The sequence below is a fragment of the Glycine soja genome, chromosome 8, assembly GCF_004193775.1.
Source record: "Glycine soja cultivar W05 chromosome 8, ASM419377v2, whole genome shotgun sequence".
Classification (NCBI taxonomy): Eukaryota; Viridiplantae; Streptophyta; class Magnoliopsida; order Fabales; family Fabaceae; genus Glycine; species Glycine soja.
In genome coordinates, this window is record NC_041009.1 from 17,766,895 (window position 1) to 17,787,540 (window position 20,646).

Below are 20,646 nucleotides of genomic sequence, written 5' to 3' on the forward strand. Positions count from 1 at the left end.
ATAAGCTCTGGAGTTGAATACTTTAATTCAAAAAAAGATTAATGAGCAAGTGGTATAATGGTAATTGCAGCAAGAATATTACCGAAACTCAGTTCATCAGCACTGTCCTCAACGCTCAAAAACAGGCATTAAAGCGCCAATGAGGAAGAAAAAAAATGACCCTTTTAAAGCTCTTTTTTTTTTTATATATTCTTTTTAAGGTAATCAAAATCAAATAAAAGGAAAAAAACAAAAAGTAATCCTAGTACAGTGTTGATTTCCAACCCAGAAACAAACTGAATGATGTATGGAATTAATAAATCATTGACGGTTTCTGAAAGTGGTGATTTTTGTGTGTGTTTGCTTGCATGCGCATCACTTGGCCTTAAGCCCTTGAATTTGGGTCCGCTGAGTTGTTTGCAGCGAGAGTGAGTGTTAGAGTTAGGGCTATAAAACACGGTTTTTTTTAGAGTGCGAATGTGCAGAGCTTGAGGTACAGAAATGGCTTCTGCCAGTGATTTGACAGAGACAGAGAGGAGCACAGCAAAGAGGCTTAGACATGTGGGGAGGAAGCTCCTCAAGTGCTCTTCGGTTCACAAGCTTCTTCAACTCCTTGATGTAATCTCTCATCTTGTGTTTCCTCTGTTTTTCATATGCATGTGTATCTCTCTGCTGGATTTTTGTGTCATGAATTCTGCTGTGTCTTCTGAATTTGATCATGAATTTCTATCAGTTGGATGATTATTTGTTTAACAGATTTGTTGCTGTCTGTAATTTCTTATGTTTGGTGTAGAATTGTAGATATATGTTTTCTTCACAACCATTCTTTCATACAGTTGTTTATCTTTATGTTTGGTATTTCTGACCTCAAATGGATTGGGACGCCCAAATTTTTTATTTTTACCATAGAGAATGTTTAAACAATTGTTACTTTGATCATTCTCACGGTCTAACATGCCTTCCATTTTTTCTGTAGCCTTCAAGTTTTGATTTTTCCTGAATTTTCTGAGTTTGAGTCTCTTTGGGTCCCTGTGGCTCTATCGACTTGTCTAATGGGGTGTGTGCCTGAAAATCCCTTTTCCAACTTCTGAATCATTGGTTGAATAGAGTGACTGTCAGGTCCATCTTTATAAGCCCCTTTGGAAGTCCAAAGCCTCCTTGAAGATCGAGTTTTTTATTTGGACTGTGGTGCTTGATAGAATTAATAGTTAATACTAACGACATTTTGCCCAGATTCCCTCTGAATGCTTTGAACAAATTGCACACTAAAATATGGATATTTAGAAAGGGTTTTGTTTATTCCATCACTTGAGTTGAAAAGATAAAGTGGAATATCAGGTTTAACTCTTGTAACAACATAAATTGGGAGTTTTCCCCATGTATTTAAGTGCTGCTTATGAATTTTGGAACAGAGTTTAACAACATTGTTACAAGTTACAACAGGCCTTCCAAGCTTGATTGAACTCTTGACTTTTTATTTTTGGTTTTCTAACTTTTAGAAATTGGAGCTGCTATTGTCAACCCTGGAGCAAGAACCAACTAAGCCCATTCAAGAATCACTTGTACCTTCAATGAAGGCATTGATTTCTGACGAACTTTTGAGGCACACAGATGAGGATGTTAAGATTTCAGTTACATCTTGCATCAATGAGATTACAAGAATCACTGCACCAGATGTCCCTTATGATGACGAACAAATGAAGGTACAAATTTTAGTTTGATGTATTGTATTTTTTTTATTAAATTATCCAAGTATACTGTAAAGTGTATACTATAAATAATGTTAATGCTTTTTTGTTACCATAAGTTTTCTTGTTCAAATTTTAATATAGCATTTCATTTCATGGTGAACAGGAAATCTTCAAGCTCACAGTGGCATCTTTTGAGAAATTGTCTCACATATCTGGCCGTGGCTATGAAAAAGCACTTACCATACTCAATAATGTCAATAAAGTCCGATTATGCTTGGTCATGCTGGACCTTGAGTGTAATGACCTGGTTATTGAAATGTTTCAGCATTTCTTGAGATTTATAAGGTTAGAGCCTTAACAATGTCTCTCTTATCTGTTTCTTCCTGTTCCAAACTTTTATATGTTTCTTTATTTTCAATTACTGATTTAACAAAGGAATATAAACTCTATTTCTTCCTGCACCCATCTTATAAGTTTCTTCTCTATTTCTTCTAAGTGGATATTTGAGGTCTGTTGAAATTGTTGACATTTAAACAGTTCTGCATTTTTGGTGAAGCATGTTGTAGTTGATCACATGACTAGAGGATCATATTTAAATTTTAATCATGTGTCAGTTTTTCTGCGTGCTGTCCTGATTGAAATTCTTGAAAATATATGTTAGATACCCTCCCATTGCTAGGATGTATGTTAGGAAGCAGGGCATTGGGTTTCACATGGGCAATGAGGAAAATAGTAGAGATAACCATCAGCATATTTAAAATGCAATGAATAGAATCACTTGCAATGAAAGCAATAAGAGGAAGGGGTGAGCAAGTTACGAGTGTGAGGAGCAAGGGGAGGAAGCAGACCCAAGCAATAAGAGGAATATTGTTTGGGTGAGCGTTTGCATCAGTTCTTGTACCAGTCTCCCTCTGATACTAATATCACCTTAGTATCAGTAGAAAGACAAGAAATTTGAGTGAATACTTTCAGTAAAACATGGCTCTGTTTTTCAGTTCTCTTATCAATTTACTTGAGGTGCTTCTGAAGATGAAGCAATTTTCTTGTGAATTCTTTTTTGTTGTACGTATTCAAGAATGAAGTAGTGTAGCGTAGGAAATCAGGGTTTCATTTGCATTTTCCTTTTGCAAATGACTAGTAGATCATAGATGAAACATTGGGTAGTTGTTTTACATTAATAAATGCTGATGAAAATGCAGATTGCTTGCTACAAAAACAAAAGTTGATTGCCTTTTCCTTTTTTTCTTTTCCCACCTTTAAGTTTTCATTCACTTCTAGAATTATTAATTACTTAAAGTATTTGCTTAATTTAAAGGTCAGACCATCCCCACAATGCAATTCATTCGGTGGAATCAATAATGACCCTGATTTTGCAAGAAATTGAACAAATTTCCCCAGCTCTTCTTAGACCTCTGTTGGATAGTGTAGGGATTGAAAATCAGGTAACATGCTTTGCATTATGTCGATATCTTATCTTTTTGTTTCTTTTATTTATTTGCTTATTTGTTATTTCATGTCCTTTTATGTAACTTACAATCTAGTTTGATTTATTTTCCCAGACCATTTCACCTATGTCTTGGTCATTGGGGCAGAAAGTAATTAGCAACTGTGCTGTTAATCTCAAGCCTTATCTCATGAAGGCAGTGGAGTCCTCAGGCAGAGCGCTAAATGAGTATGCACAAATACTAACTGATATTTGCCAGAACCAATCTGAATCCCCTCAATGTGATGATTCAAATGGTGCTAAGAAGACAGTGGTACGTTTTACTTGCAGCACTCTATCAGATAAACTGTTATAGCTAGCCTAATATGTGATATTCTTGCTTAGTATTAATTTTGCTGCATATTGGAAACCATTGAACAATTTAGCTGACTTCTGCAAGTTCTCTAGAACCTTGATTGTTGCTGTTGTTTGTATGTTAGATGTTTCTAAAAATGTTTCAAATCATAAGCAGACTGGTTCTCGATCTTAAAGCATGCCCAAAAAGCATAGGCATACTAAAAACTCGAGTAGGAAATGAACAGCTGTCAACCATGTCACCTGTGTTCCATTCAAGGAGGAAGCTCTGATCAAATTCCAGCAGAGAAAAATAACCACTCTTGCTGATTGCTAATAAACCAGTAATTTACCATCAAAATGTTCTTGTTCACTCGAGCTGTTTCTGTGTGTAATAACACTCTAGTTCTGCTATAAGGGGTTGGGGGATATGGATGGTGCCTATCACTATTACATTGACATCTTCATATTTTTTATTGTTATTTGCAACACGTTGTCACTTGATTTTAGTCTTTGAGCTAGATTGAAGTTAAGATTGGTTGTGTTGCAATGCTTCAGGTTCAGGAAGCTGAGAACAAACTTGATGTTCCTAAAGATGCAGAGGAACAAGTGTGTGATGTAAATTATCTTTTTCCCTTCTCAATGAGTTATTTGATTATAGATGGTTCCTTTCACTATTACATTGATATCTTCATATTTTTTGTTGTTATTTGCTACAAGTTGCTACTTGATTTTTGTCTTTGAACTACATTGAAGTTAGGATTTGTTGTGTTGCAATGCTTCAGGTTCAGGAAGCTCAGAACAAGTTTGATGTTTCTAAAGAGGCAGAGGAACAACCATGTGATGTAAATTATCTTCTGCCCTTCCCAATGAGTTATTTGATTATGGATGGTGTCTTTCACTATTACATTGATATCTTCATATCTTTTGTTTGTTATTATTTGCAACAAGTTTTTACTTGATTTTAGTATTTGAGCTAGATTGAAGTTAGGATTGGTTGTGTTGTGATGCTTCAGGTTCAGGAAGCTCAGAACAAGCTTGATGCTCCTAAAGATGCAGAGGAACAACCAAGTGATGTAAATTATCTTTTGCCCTTCTCAGTTGTCAATGAGTTATTTGATTATGGATGGTGCCTTTGACTATTACATTGTTATCTTCATTTTTTTATCGTTATTTGCTACAAGTTGTTACATGATTGTAGTCTTTGAGCTAGATTGAAGTTAGGATTGGTTGTGTTGCAATGCTTCAGGTTCAGGAAGCTGAGAACAAACTTGATGCTCCTAAAGATGCAGAGGAACAACCATGTGACGTAAACTATCTTCTGCCCTTCTCAATGAGTTATTTGATTATGGATGGTGCCTTTCACTATTACATTGATATCTTCATATTTTTTGTTGTTATTTGCAACAAGTTGTTACATGATTTTAGTCTTTGAGCTAGATTAAGTTAGGATTGGTTGTGTTGCAATGCTTCAGGTTCAGGAAGCTGAGAACAAACTTAATGTTCCTAAAGATGCAGAGGAACAACTGTGTGATGTAAATTATCTTCTTCCCTTCTCAACGAGTTATTTGATTATTAAATTTTCCTTTAAATACAATTAAACGCTTGCTTAGTTAAAAGCAACTTTCAATATGAATGCAGTATTAAACTTTTAACTTAATTCTTAATCAGGAAACCAAGGGGCATGAACTGGATATTACTGGTGACAGAGATGTCAAAATTTTGGATGATACAAAGTCAAACAGAAGAAGTGGTACTTCTACTATGGATGGTGAAGCAATAAAAATATCTGGTTCAAATAGGAGACCACATTCTGAAATAACTAAGAACTCCAAAAGAGGAAATGCGAAAGCCAATTTGGAAACTGACAATTTAGAGTCTGTTCAGGAACCAAAATCAGAAACGCAGTTGAATACTGTGCCAAGGAAGAGGGGCCGTAAGCCTAATTCTTTAATGAATGCTGAGGAAGGCTATGATCACTCATGGATTTCTCGGGAAACAAAACCTGGGAAATCAGCTCAATCCAGAAAGGCTCGCAATTGCAGCTCTCCTTATCCATCTTCTGAAAAACCTACTTCCAGAAAGGATAAGTTGCATAGAATGCCTAAAACTGTAAGTGAAACTCCAGTTTCCATGCAGAAAAGTGAGAACATAGCAGAAGCTGTCCAATCCAGAAGGACTCAAAATATTGGCACTGATTTTCCAGCTAATGATACAAGCGAAGGTCATGAAGCTTTAGCTTCTAAACCTAAAGCTGATGAGAATATGGATGCTGCTTCTGTAAATAATAACATTCTTGATGGACGTCATGTCAAACGTGGCCAGCCAAGGAAAATAAATAACACTGGGAATCAAGATGTTCATTCCAATTCTGTGTCAATGTTAAAGGAAGACAACTTGAATTCTCTTCTTGAGAATACTTCTTTGGATTCCCCAACAGTTAGGTTGGAAAAGGAATCTGAAGTAAAAACCATTAGGAAAATCAAATTTTCTGTAAGGGTTGATGGGAAACTTGTGGCTCCAGAATCAGTTGCTAAGAGGGAACCTAGCGCTTCTTGTGGAGATGAGGGAAAACACAAGTCATCTGTGAATGTTGAGCTAGAAAATATAGAAGAGAGCAGATCCTCAGTTCAAACAGATGTTAGGAAAAGGAGGAGGCTTAATGCTACTCCTAATAAGGGTCTCAACAAATCATCAGCTGTGAAGGTATAGCAAGTAACTTTTAACAATTCTCCAGAACATCACGTTATATTAGTAAAACCTCACATATTTTGTCTTTTGCGGTTGATGTCTCCACCTTTTAGGAACTGATTGTAGAATCTGCAAGTAAAATGTTAGGTGGTGTCAAGGAAACCCCACAAGCAAGGTTGAGGAGAAGACACATTACTGCGAATGTAGAGGTATGCATTTTAAATCATTGGAGTTATTGAAATTTCAGTTTTTTCCAATAAAACCCCATTAAATTTCATTGGTTTATGCTGGAAGGTCCTTAATGTGTGATACTCTCTAAGACTATGTACTAATTATGCAAACAAGATGATATGCCTTGGAAAGTCTAATGGCAGTATATTGTGTTCCTATTGCTGCTTTTGATTTCTTAATTAAAAATTTATATCTGATCATGTCTCATTAACTGATGGCTATTGTAAAATTGTACTCTACTCTCCTCACTACTACATAGCAATAGTGATCTATGTTAGAGTTTTGTGGTCTTAGTCCCATATCGCTTGGTTTGTAAAAACTTGTGTCTCATTAGTGCTATATATAGAAACACCTTGTAAGTGTGCAAAAGTGTGCAAGTAATAAAAAGTTCTCCTAGTATAGCTATGGACGTAGGTACATACATTGTGTGCTGAACCACGTTAAACTTTGTGTTTTCTCTCTTCTCCTTATTCCTTTCTCTTCTTATTGCTCTATACCTAACAACTGGTATCAGAGTTTGGTTACTCCACGGGATTTCCTTAGTTTAGAGGAATTAGTGGGAGTCTTCTCAGTTTAGAGGAGGCAGTGGGAGCAATCGCATTAGAAGAGGGGAGGTGAAGATCAAGAAGTTCGATGACAGAGATTTCAGCTTTTGGAAGATGCAGATAAAGGATTATCTATATCAGAAGAAGCTATTATCTATATCAGAAGAAGCTGTATCAACCTTTATCAGGGGTTAAGACAGACGACATGAAGCAAGAAGAATGGAACTTGCTAGATCGACAGGCTCTTGACATGATCAGATTGACATTAGCCAAGAACATCACGTTTAACATCGTAAACGAGAAAACTACTGCAGGCTTAATGAAGGCGTTATCAGATATGTATGAGAAGCCGTCGGTAGCCAACAAAGTATATTTGATGCGTCGGTTGTTCAACCTCAAGATGGGAGAAGGTATCTCTGTAACTGATCATATTAATGAATTTAATACTATTCTTGCCCAGTTGGAGTTAGTGCAGATTAAATTTGAGGATGAGGTGAAGGCATTGATTCTATTGTCATCACTACCGGATAGTTGGGCTGCAATTGTTACTGCAGTCAGTAGTTTTACAAGGGAGAACACATTAAAGCTTACTGACATCTGTGACTTGATCTTAAGCGAAGATGTTCGCAAGAGAGAAGATCTTCTAGTCATGTTTCCAATTCAGCATTGAATACTAAAGGCAGAGGAAAGACTACCTAGAAGGGTCAGAATGGTCGAGGCAGATCAAAGTCAAGAGGGAAAGGTCAGACAAAATTTCGAAGTGACAGTTGAAATTGTGACAAGAGAGGTCACTTTACCAATCAATGCAAGGAACCAAAGAAGAACAAGGCTCACAAAAACAAGAAGCGCGATATGATGAATCTGCAAATGCAACAACTGATGAATTTGATGATGCATTAATTTGCAGCTTGGATAGTCCTGGTGATTCATGGATTATGGACTCAGGTGTGTCGTTCCACACTACTCCCTCTAAAGATTTATTGTCTAACTATATTTTTGGAAGATTTGGGGAAGTTTACCTTGCAGATGGAAAATCTCTTGACATTGTCGGAAGAGGTGATATCAACATCAAGACCTCCAGTGGATCCCTATGGACATTGCACAATGTCAGACATATTCCTGCCTTAAAGAGAAATTTAATATCTATAGGGTAGTTGGATGATGAGGGGCATCACCCCACTTTTGGAGATGGAGCTTGGAAGGTCACAAAAGACAATCTCGTTGTGGCTCATGGAAAGAAGTGAGGATCTCTTTACATGATTGCAGATGAGGATATGGTAGCAGTTACTGAGGCTGTCAATAATTCAACCATGTGGCATCAAAGACTTGGACACATTAGTGAAAAAGGAATGAAGCTTATGGCGGCAAAGGGTAAGCTATCAAGCCTGAAGCATGTTGATGTTGGTGTTTGTGAACACTGTATCTTTGGAAAGCAGAAAAAAGTTAGCTTCTCAAAGGCAAAGAAGACTCCTAAAGTTGAAAAGCTAGAATTGGTGCACACAGATGTTTGGGGGCCAGCCCAAGTGAAATCTGTTGGAAACTCACGCTTTTATGTCACCTTTATCGACGGCTCTACCAGAAAGATATGGGTTTATTTTCTTAAAAATAAATCTGATGTGTTTTTTGTGTTTAAAAGGTGGAAAACAGAAGTTAAAAATCAGATAGGTCTAAAGGTTAAAAGTTTGAAATCTGACAATGGCAGAGAGTATGATAGTCAGGAGTTTCAAGACTTTTGTTCAGAACATGAGATCAGAATGATCAAGACAATACTAGGAACACTTGAGCAAAACGTTGTTGCAGAAAGGATGAATAGAACCTTGAACGAGAGAGCGAGGTGTATGCGGATCCAATCTGGCTTGCCTAAGGCATTCTGGGTAGAAGCAATAAACACAGCAGCATATCTCATCAATAGAGGACCATCAGTTCCTTTGAATTATCAGCTGCCCGAAGAAGTATGGTCTGGAAAGAAAGTAAAACTTTCACATTTGAGAATTTTTGGTTGTGTTTCATATGTACTGACAGACTCTAATAGTAGAGATAAATTGGACCCGAAGGCGAGGAAGTGTTATTTTATTAGTTATGGATCTGACATGTATGGCTACAGGTTTTGGGATGACCAAAACAAGAAAGTTATCAGAAGCAGGAATGTCACTTTTAATGAGAACTTATTTTATAAGGACAAACTCCGCAGAATCTACATGTGCAGGTAAATTGTAAGAAATTTCTGAGAAAACAACACTTGAAGAAATTTCAGAAAGTGATGTAGCCAATAGAAACCAGAGTACAGGCGTAGAGGTTGAGTCAGAACCAAAACCATCAACTCCTCCAAGAAAATCTAGTAGAATTTTAGGACCACTAGATAGGTATTCCCCTTCATTGCATTATTTGTTGTTAACTGATGTTGGTGAGCCAAAATGTTTCAGTGAGGCTACGCAGGGAAATGACTCTATTGAGTGGGAGCTAGCAATGAAAGATGAGATGACATCTCTTCAGAAGAATAAAACGTGATCTTTAACTAAATTGTCAGAAGGAAAGAAAGCGCTACAAAATAAGTGGGTCTATAGGCTAAAGGAAGAATCTGACGGTAGAAGAAGATACAAGGCGAGACTTGTGGTGAAAGGGTTTCAACAGAAACAAGGAATTGATTTCACAGAGATCTTCTCTCCAGTTGTTAAGATGACTATCATCAGAGTTATTCTGAGTATTGTAGCTGCAGAGAATCTTCACTTGGAGCAGTTAGATGTTAAAATTGCATTCTTGCATGGGGATTTAGAGGAAGACATCTATATGACCCAACCAGAAGGTTTTGAAGTGCCAGGCAAGGAGAATCTTGTGTGCAAGCTTCATAAAAGTTTATATGGCTTGAAACAAACACCGAGGCAGTGGTACAAGAAGTTTAATGAGTTTATGAGCAACTCAGGATTCAACAGATGTGACATAGACCATTGTTGCTACGTTAAGAAATATACTAATAGCTATGTTATTCTTGTCGTGTATGTTGATGACATGTTGATTGCAGGATCCAGTATGGCAGAAATTAACAGGTTGAAGCAGCAGTTGGCAGAAAACTTTGAAATGAAGGATCTTGGTCTAGCTAAACAAATCCTTGGTATGAGAATTCTTAGAAACAAATCAGAAGGAATTTTGAAGCTGTCTCAAGAGAAATATATACACAAGTTGCTTGACAGGTTTTACCTTAAAGATTCTAAGACCAGGAATACCCCTTTGGGATCTCATTTGAAGTTTTCAAAGAAGCAATCTTTGCAGACAGATGAAGAAAAATGTTACATGTCAAGAGTATCATATGCATCAGCAGTCGGGAGTTTGATGTATGCAATGGTGTGTACTAGACCTGACATATCACATGCAGTGAGAGTTGTCAGTAGGTTCCTATCAAATCCAGCAAAGGAGCATTGGGAAGGCGTAAAGTGGATACTCAGATATCTGAAGGGTATTTCAGGGATGTGTTTGTGCTTCAGAAAAAGCAATCTCACTTTACAGGGATTCTTAGATGTAGACTTGGGAGGAGATTTTGATACCAAGAAAAGCACCACAGGCTACATTTTTACTTTGGGAGGTACTACTGTGAGTTGGAAGTCTAAACTTCAACATAGAGTTGCTCTCTCAACCACGGAAGCCGAGTACATAGCTATCTCAGAGGCAACTAAGGAGATGATTTGGTTAAAGAATTTTCTCAATGAATTAGGGAAAGAACAAGATAATGCTTCATTGTTCAGTGACAGTCAGAGTGCTATAAGTCTTGCTAAGAATCCAATCTTCCATTCTAGATGCAAGCATATTCAATTAAGATACCATTTTATCAGGGAGTTGATAAATGATGGAGACTTTTCTTTGCTGAAGATCTTAGGATCAGAGAATCCAGCAGAATGTTGACTAAAACTGTTACAACTGACAAGCTGAGGCTTTGCATTGCCTCAATTGGCCTTCAAGGATAATTGAAGATGAAAGCGCTACACTAGGTAAAGAGTCAATGAATTCATTGCTTACAAGGAGCTGCTAGAGTTTGGAACTTAGACCCCAAGTAGGAGAATTGTTAGAGTTTTGTGGTCTTAGTCCCATATCGCTTGGTTTGTAAAAACCTGTGTCTCATTAGTGCTATATATAGGGACACCTTGTAAGCGTGCAAAAATGTGCAAGTAATAAAAAGTTCTCCTAGTGTAGCCGTGGACGTAGACACATATATTTTGTGTTGAACCACGTTAAACTTTGTGTTTTCTCCTTCTCCTTATTCCTTTCTCTCTATACCTAACAGTCTAAACTCTAAATTAGTAATATTTGACATAACATTTAAAGCTTTTGACAACAGTTTGAATTAGATTCTTGTTCTCAATGTTGTTTGTTTGCTGAAAATTTCCTCTTCTATTAATTTTTCCTCCTAATTTATACCCTATTAAATTTTTTTCTCTCAATAAATTCCTGTTTTCTGTACTTTTTTTCTTCAGGCGTCTGATGATGGTAACTCATTGGTTGGTAGAAGGATCAAGGTCTGGTGGCCGAAGGATAAGATGTAAGTATCTCAGTATCATATTTTGTAACCTATTTCTATCTCTGCATTCCTCTATTTCCAATTTCTAAGCAAGTATACTAAAGCCTTATCTACATTAGACCCTATCATGTGGCAAGGAAAATGGAGGGGAAAAAAAAAGAAAAGTGGGTTTTTCTTCCTCTTGAAAGCTTTTGTGAAATATTTTTGCTAAACCATCTTGGCTCTAACATTTTGGTTCATGCTTATGAACTATGGGTTTAGGACAATACTTATATTTAGAGGAAGTTTTATTATAAGTCATAGTTGGGTTAAGAATCAGACACATAAAAATGGAGGATGAAGGTTTACCATGAGCCATCTTTTTATGATGTGGGTCGTTTAAACAAAATTAATTGTAAAGGATTCTTTTTGAATTTTTAGATTTCGAAACAACCTTCCATGTCTTGCAAACTCATTCGGTGGGTTTGTAAGATAATTGCATGTGCTTTTGAAAATAGAGTGGAGATTATGGTCATCTACCATCTCTTTTCTCTAGGTTGGCCTATTGGATTGTGTTAGAACATTTGAATTAAGAAACATGCTATGTGATTTAAATAAAGAATTCAAAGCAGGTTGTTTTTTAACTTTAGCTTTAGAGCTAAATGCTATGTTGTGGAAGTTTTTTTCTTTTAAAGATATCAGTAGGTTGTTATTTAGCATCTTCCCTAAACCTACTAAATGTTTATCATGTTTCATAATTTTAGTTTCAGTGTGTGTGTGCTGTTGTTGCTTGCTTTATTTTATCCAGTAATTCTTTACTTCAGGTTTTATGAAGGTGTTATTGATTCTTATGATCCTATCAAAGGAAAGCACAAGGTGAGATGGCTGTCACTGATCTTGTTTTTAAATTTTTTTTATGCGGCTTTTTAGCTCTAGTATTCGTTCTTGCATCTTTTCATATGTAGGCTTTATGTGTTGCTACCTACTTATTTGGAATGCATTATGTATGCTATTCTTTAAATCAAAACCATGTAACATGCTGACTGAAGATATTCTAGTCCTTGTGTAGCAAACAGTAGCATTAACTCTGATAATATTTTGGTGGCATATGACCTTTTAAAACATTCTTATTTTCAATCTTACTAATCCTGTAGTAAGCTTTATCTTTCTTAAATTACAACTTAGTTTAAGGCTTCAACTATTGAAAAGCATGGATTTTTATTTATTAAAGTGCCTGGGTTTTAAAACAATATTTTCTGTTCTCATTACTTGTTTTTACTATTAATTACAAAATGTTACTTTGTTTTCACTTTATTTTCTGTTTTCAAAGATTTGTATAGGAAATAAAAATCATAAACATTTTGTCAAACCAAATAGGTCCTAATATTTCCTTTTGATAGTTTCCCAACTTTAGCACTCATTTTCTAAGGTAGATGAAAACAGAAGAGCTTGAATTTAAAACTTCTGACTACTGAACTGTAATACCTACTGCCTTACCAGAGAGTTGAAAGGAAAATGTTATTACTCTTATATTCTCATTTTTTCACTCTTGTGCACAATTATTTAAAATAAAATTATCCATGTGTTAGACTTATTTAAAACCATTGAATAAGTTTGATAATTATATTTGTTAATATTTTGAATTGCTTTTCAATAGATTTTGTATGCCGATGGTGATGTTGAAGTGTTGAACCTCAAAAGACAGCGTTGGGAACCAGTTACTGTTGATGTTGTGTTAGATGAGGTGAGCATAAAGCTTTGATGCTTATTTAATTACCGTGTGTTTGTGTGTTGCTGATGATGTTTCATAGATGAGGTAAGTATCATGTTTTGATGCTTATTTAATGATTGTATGTACATGTGTCACATGTATGTGCTGCTGTTGCTGTTTCATTAGATGAGGTGAATATAAAGCTTAAATGCTTATTTAATTATTGTATGTACTTGAGTGTGTGCATGTGCGTGTAGTATGATATTGTATGATAAATTTAATTCATGCATGCTGATATTCTGCTATCAGGAAGGACTTGCACATCAGAGGCTTGCACAAGCATCAGACATGTAAGTATAATCTGGTCTTGCAGGACATAAATGCTTAATATTTTCTAATTTGATAATTTTTTAAAATTGAATAAATAATATAATAGATTAGCATAGCAGTCTTTTGTTTATTGTTTATAAACATTGCATAACTCTCTTAATTTAAAATTAAAAAATTTGCGTTCCTTTCCCTTTCCCTCCAAAATCTCACATCCAAACACACCGAAAGAGATCTCATAAGAGTAAAGGATCTCTCTTGTTTTGTCTAAATATTTATACCTTCATTAAACAATAATACTTCTAAAGATGCCATTACTCCTACATGATTATAAGTTTACTGTTGTGCTTTTTATCGGCCCAAATAACTGGTCATTAGTTTTAGTGTAATCTTAACCTGTGGGTCTACTCAGTATGACTCTTTTATGCAAGTACCTCTATTATATATTTTAGATGCTTTGAAATTTTGTTATTAATAAAGCACTGTTTTCATTACTTGTTATGCTTTAACTTAATATTCTGGTGGTATCTATTTCCCCCCAACTTTTAGCTTATTAAATCAAAGTGCAGTTTATATAATTTTTTCTTTTCCGAATCCAGTTTCAGTTGAAAGGACCTCAAACTAGAATGGTTTTTTCTCTTAATGTTATTTTAAATCCCTTGAACTATATCGTATCTATAGCATAGCAGACATAATTGTCTTTGATTTCATACCAATAACAGGCCTTTTATCTTATATGATTGTTAAGTAGGTGTCCTCAACTAAGTTCTATACAGTTTTTTTACTATTAATCCTTATCTGATATATTAAGCTTATACTGTCAAGTTATTCATAATGTACAGAGCAGAAAAGGGCAAGGAAAAATCCACGTTGGAGTCTGCCAAGGGTGCAAACATCAATTCTCAGTCCAGGTTAGTCTGCATGCTAGGCAAAATATTTAGGTATAGCAGGTGCTTTATTTGAATCCTTATTGGAATTTTTTAATGGATCAGTAAGAGAAGAAGAGCTTCAGCTTCTGCCGGCATCTCCAAATCTGTGAAATCTGCGGATACTTCTGCTGTTGATTTAGCTGATGATTCACCTATAATTTTTAGCAGAAAAGACTCTAGGACGCCTAAAACCAAAAGAAGGGTGTAAATGAAGAAGGGCATGTAAAAAGGTTACCAGCTACGAGGCTCAATGCAGTGAAGCTGTGCTGTTTTTACTAGTTGGCTCTAAAGCTTTGTAACTTTGTCTTACCATAGGGATTATCAGTTTAGTCTTTTTTGTTTCATATTTAGTTTCAAGAACCCTGCAAACTGGTTAGCCTTTAGCTTGGTTTTGATATATTATGGTGTCTAAGACTATTTTCTTCAGAAGGGTTTTTTCACACCCTTTTCAAAACTCGGTTTCATATTGGTAAAATTATGTCATCTATTTGTGTTAGAATAGAAAGGTTTGTTTCATCCGTGTTGATTGGCAAGGCTGGTATTCTTGAATAGCAGAGGAAATGATTTGTCACCTTTGATCTATGAAGCACCGACACCAATACGGACACCGGACACATGGACACCTGTAATGTCCAAAATGTAGGACACGGACACGGCTATATATATATATATATATAAAATTAAATATGAGTGATATGCATAAAAGATCTAAATTAAAAATCAAGATTTATATATTCATCATCATCATCTAAAAAGAACTTTTCCTACGATAATGAGTTACAAAAAAATACTAAGAGACCTCATTATACAATTTGTACGCTTTGTTTCTTTACAAAAAAAAAAAATTATAAAGCAAGATGATGAATTAACAACTTCAAGTCTTCAAGAATTTCACAAACTAGCAATCATCATTGAAAAAGACACTTTCTAACTCTGGTTCATCTAAAGACAAACTAGCAATTTTAAGAATACCACAATCATCAAGTAATCCAAAATCATCTCCGGCTATATCCCACATTTTAGTTTCCTCTTGATGATATTGTGGAGTATTCCTTGAGAGAAGTGGTAGGTTGCTATGAACAAATATTAAATCTTCAGTTCTATGTGGTGCCATCTTGTTTCTCTTTAAAGAATGGATGAATGAATATGTACTTCAATTCCTTTCACAACATGAAGATGAACAAGGTTGCGCAAGTAGCTTAAGGGTAACCTTTTGAAGTATTGGAGCATTAACGCCATGAACTAGCCACCAAGCTTTTGGATCCATTTGACCTCTATCATTTAAAGAATCAAGATCATCAAAACCTTCTCTTCCATCCGAGAAGTTGGCAAACTCAATATTCACTTTCCTCCTTACATCCACATCAAGAAAGAACCTCTTGAAGCATTTTAATCTTTCACGAGTGAGTTCCAAGTCTTGATGTGGAGGAACTCGATTAGAATCTTCACTTAGCCATTTATGACTATAATATCTATAATTAAAAATAAATATATACATGATTAAAATTTATGTAATTCTAAAAAAAAAGGTAAGTAAAAAAGTATAGAGTTAATTACCTTGGATTTAAGGAATGAGCTAAACAATGGAGATGAGTGTTACTCTTAGTCCAACGGTCAATTAATATGGAGTGCACTACCTTATAAAAGGTTGATTCTTCACTCTCCTCCTTTCTCTCATATTGATATATGGCATTCTTCACCTTTTCAATCATTGAATCCCACATTTCATATACTAGATGGAGAGATGAAGCTTCTGGACCAGTTCTTCTAAGAACATCATAGATAGGGCTAGTGAAAGAAAGAATATAATCAACCTTATCCCACCATTTATCATTCAACAAAGTATCTTTCACAAATTTAGCCTTTGCAACATCATCTTCCTTATAAGAAGACCATTGGTCACTAATGATCATCTCTTGGAGTCCTTTCTTCAATTGCTTGAATCTCTGGAGCATTACAATGATCCGTAGATTACCAATCCCGTTTGAATATAGGTTCGTGGGATGGAGACAGGTTACTTCCTTCTGGCCCGGAAGAAGAGTCCGTATCACTATCATGGTTTTTGAGCCAACAAGTCTCGTATTCACCTAAGTCCTCAAGATTAGAGGTTGAGCCATGTTGGCTGCCTGGTGGGTCATTATTGTGACAGATTATGGCAAATAACTCCACAAATGGTAGTGATGGATTGTTGTAAAAAATGTTGAACATTTGTCGAACATCAGCATCATCTCGCAGAATAAAAGATGTGTACATATAACGTTGTCCTGACTCAAATATAGGGCACCGAAAATGGAGATGTTGGATATGTTGTTCTGGGTCAATGTTTAGTTTTTGGTAAACAAGTTCAAGCAATTGTGTAAAGGTTATGACCTTGTCGACCATGAAAGTTTTTGTGTTGTTACTAACGAAGGTGGTGCCCTCATTAGTATTGCAAATTTGGCCGTCGTCGTAAACACAAACATATGCAGTTAGGTGACACATTGTGGTAGGGATTGAGATGAAAATTTGAAATTGTTACGAATGTCTTTAGCTGTAGTGGTATTTATAGAATTTGGTTATAATTGAGTGAGTCACTAGTTAACTGTGCATTTAGATGAACGGGTAAATGAACACTTAAGCATATTTACAAGGGTCCATAATGTGCAAATTGGTGAGTGAAAACAACAACTAAGTGAAAAAAAACTCAATTGTCCACGTCATGTCAGTTTTACTGGTGCGACATTAATTTTTTTAGAGATGTGTGAAAATTGCCGAGTGTTGTCAATTTCAACTGTGATTTATCCCTAGTAATTGATGGAGCAGAAGTCCATTATAATTATCAGAGTGAAAAAAATTGAGTTGTCCATGTCATGTCTGTTTTACTAGTGCGACATTTATTTTTTTAGAGACGTGTGTAAATTGCTGAGTGTTGTCAATTTTAACTGTGATTTATCTCTGGTAATTGATGGAGTATAAGTCCATTATAATTAGCAGAGTGAAAAAAAATTGAGTAGTGCATGTCATGTCAGTTTTACTGGTGAGATATTTATTTTTTTAGAGACCTATAGAAATTGCCGAGTGTTGTCAATTTCGACTGTGATTTATCCCTGATAATTGATGCAACAGAAGTCCATTATAATTTCAGAGTAAAAAAAAATTGATTTGTGAAAATTGCAGTGTGTCACGAATATTTTTTTTTGAAGTTTTTGACGTTATTACCATGGAAAAAGTGTTCAAATCATAGTTTTTTTTATTTTGTACTTGTATTTTGAGGTGTTAGTCGATGGAACTGGTGCACGAAATAATTTTTTTTGGATTCTCTGACGTTCAAACTATAGAAAAAATGAGGCACACACATCATTAATGTGTTGGACATAATTTTAAAGAAATGCAGAACATGGGCTCTTAAGCATAGTTGCAAGGGTCCAAATCATAGTTTTTTTGATTTTGTACTTGTATTTTGAGGTGTTAGTCGATGGAACTGGTGCACAAAATAATTTTTTTTGGATTCTTTGACGTTCAAACTATAGAAAAAATGAGTCACAAACATCATTAATGTGTTGTACATAATTTAAAAAAAAATGCAGAACATGGGCTCTTAAGCATAGTTGCAAGGGTCCAAATCATAGTTTTTTTGATTTTGTACTTGTATTTTGAGGTGTTAGTCGATGGAATTGGTGCACGAAATAATTTTTTTTGGATTCTTTGACGTTCAAACTATAGAAAAAATGAGTCACAAATATCATTAATGTGTTGGACATAATTTTAAAAAAATGCAGAACATGGGCTCTTAAGCATAGTTGCAAGGGTCCAAATCATAGTTTTTTTGATTTTGTACTTGTATTTTGAGGTGTTAGTCGATGGAACTGGTGCACTAAATAATTTTTTTTGGATTCTCTGACGTTCAAACTATAGAAAAAATGAGTCACAAACATCATTAATGTGTTGGACATAATTTTAAAAAAATGCAGAATATGGGCTCTTAAGCATAGTTGCAAGGGTCCAAATCATATTTGATGATGCCGTTACAGGGGTACTTACACATATTTGATCCCATTATCACAACATTTTATACTTCAATGACCAAGACGATGACCAGTCCCACAAGGTGGTGGACGCTGATTACGTTGAGGATTTCTTCTTTCCAGTATGACTGGTTCTTCCACGTCATGATCATGTTGTTGTTCTATGTTAGTATTTTCAATGTTGGTTGTTGCAGCTGAAGAACTTTGACCTTGTTCTCCAAACGAATGCGGTGCATCGAACTGTTGTAAAGTAGCTAAATATGATGCCGCTAAATTTGGTGTATTGAAATCGACGCCAAATAAATCGGTCATCCATTCATGGGTGGTTGCGGTGACTGACTCGCCAGTGTGGCCAAAAGTTTGATGAACTGGTGAAGGAGTAGAATACATTGACTGAGGATGTGGAATTTCAAAATGTGTTTGTTCAACACCTGACCTTGCAACATTTTGTGTAATTGTTGTGCGTGGATCATGTAGTTGTTGTTCAACAGACAAGAACAAAGTAGTATTTTTTCTATACCATTCCATGTATGCTGGTGTATGTGTCACTATTCCTTCAACCCATTGCCCAGCTAAAATATCGTTGTGTTTGTTTTTCCAGATATTAATCCACTCTGCATGATATTCCATCCAATCAGTGTAATGATTGCCTCGCATGTCAATTTGGTGAAGTAAATCAAGATTCATGGGATCAACATGGATATCTTGTTGTAGTCCAAACTGTAGCTTCACTCGATTTGTTTGATGCCATTCGACAATCGAGAAACAAATAATTGCAGTACATGCAGACCAAATCTCCATGTCTCTATATGCACGTCTGGGTAGGTGTTCTTCAAATCCTCTATATGGGATCCAAGAAAACTGAAATATATGCCAACAAGGCAACATGTTAGTATGTATGTTTATATTTAAGGTGCAGATCATGATAGTATCATACCTCATGGATCTCCATATGATCTATACGAGACCTATATCCGACTAAGTGACCATGCGGTGTGGCCCTATATTCTAATCTACCACCACTCCATCTAAAATGTAAAACATACATAATCAGTATTCATTGTAATGTTATAATACACGTCATTGAAATAAAAAAATTTACATTTCGCTATATGTAAATAACCTTTTAGCCAGTGGAAAAGTTGTTTCCGGTCGTGGGACTCTTGGTGCAATAAAAGGCATGTGGTACCAAGCCCATGACTGCAATAGTATGACACAACCACCCATAGATTTACCAACCTCCGATGATGCTCGACATAGTTCTCTATACAGGTTTGCTAAGCAAGCCGAACCCCAACTATATTTTTTTGTGTTGTTCAAATCACGTAATAGGTTCAAATACATTAAATGAACTCTATTTCCAGATTTATCAGGAATTAAAGCACCGCCAATCATGTACATTATGTAAGCTCTACACCTGCATTGTAGTTGGTGCGTTGTTGGTTCTTCAGGCAATGGTGCGCGCAACATGTTTAGCAACCATGTTAGCTTCAGTGCGGCTCCTTTACGTGCATTTTCGGGAGGGACTTCCTCTAGTAACTCGTGGCATAACTCATCCCAATGTAAGAAGCTAGGTCCAGCCACAACACGACTATCGACTCTAATGCCTAGATGAAGTGCAACATCTTCGAGTGTGATGGTGCACTCTCCCCATGGCAGGTGAAAGGTATGTGTTTCAGGCCTCCATCGTTCAACCAATGCAGTGATCAATGCAGGATCAATTTTACACTGTTTGATTAAGGCAATATGTTGGAACTTGGTAGACGATAATAATGGTATAATTTGTGGTTCTGGTTTAGGTATTGTATGGTAATAGGAAGTGATTAACTCATTAATCGTAATACGTGAACGATGAACATGTTGATGACGCAATAGAGGTTTATCATCCATAAGAATGATGTCAAATGGTAAACCGAATACAAATGATATAAAATTTGAAGTTGGGTGATGCACATGTGGTATTGACATGCACCTCTCATCTATTTATTATTTACACTATGTTCGGTTTTGCAAGCACAAATACACTTAAGATAACTGTAATGCCTCGAGATTCCAAAGCACATTTATAATTTGTCTCGTTGCAAGGCCTCGAGATTCCAAAGCACGTTAACATGACTATGGTACTGTGGTGCATCGAGATTCTAATTCACGTGAATCACTAAAATTTCGTGCACATTGTTCACCCGCATGCGTACGTTAAGGTAATTGTAAATGTCTCGAGAATCCAAAGCACATTTATAAATTGTCTCGTTGCAAGGCCTCGAGATTCCAAAGC

General features: G+C 35.8%; 2 protein-coding genes across 3 annotated transcripts; one reads left to right on the forward strand and one right to left on the reverse strand.

Moving 5' to 3' along the window:
- The first annotated feature begins 195 nt into the window (after positions 1-195).
- LOC114422488 lies at positions 196-14,920 on the forward strand. Of its 2 annotated transcripts, none has more exons than XM_028388872.1 (18): positions 196-597; positions 1,479-1,682; positions 1,834-2,015; positions 2,986-3,112; positions 3,311-3,427; positions 4,006-4,065; positions 4,233-4,292; positions 4,464-4,523; positions 4,697-4,756; positions 4,923-4,982; positions 5,119-6,153; positions 6,252-6,347; positions 11,378-11,442; positions 12,225-12,276; positions 13,058-13,144; positions 13,421-13,461; positions 14,281-14,349; positions 14,431-14,920. In XM_028388872.1, exons 1-18 carry the CDS (start codon positions 481-483, stop codon positions 14,573-14,575), a joined length of 2,637 nt encoding a protein of 878 aa, XP_028244673.1. In that variant the 5' UTR covers positions 196-480; the 3' UTR covers positions 14,576-14,920. The 2 variants fall into 2 exon arrangements, with proteins under 2 accessions (XP_028244673.1, XP_028244672.1); XM_028388871.1 differs by having other exon boundaries at positions 197-597; positions 3,230-3,427.
- A 600-nt stretch (positions 14,921-15,520) lies between these two features.
- LOC114423970 lies at positions 15,521-16,322 on the reverse strand. Its single transcript, XM_028390864.1, has 2 exons — positions 15,925-16,322; positions 15,521-15,839 (listed from the first exon to the last, which is right to left on the reverse strand). Exons 1-2 carry the CDS (start codon positions 16,320-16,322, stop codon positions 15,521-15,523), a joined length of 717 nt encoding a protein of 238 aa, XP_028246665.1.
- Positions 16,323-20,646: the final 4,324 nt, after the last annotated feature.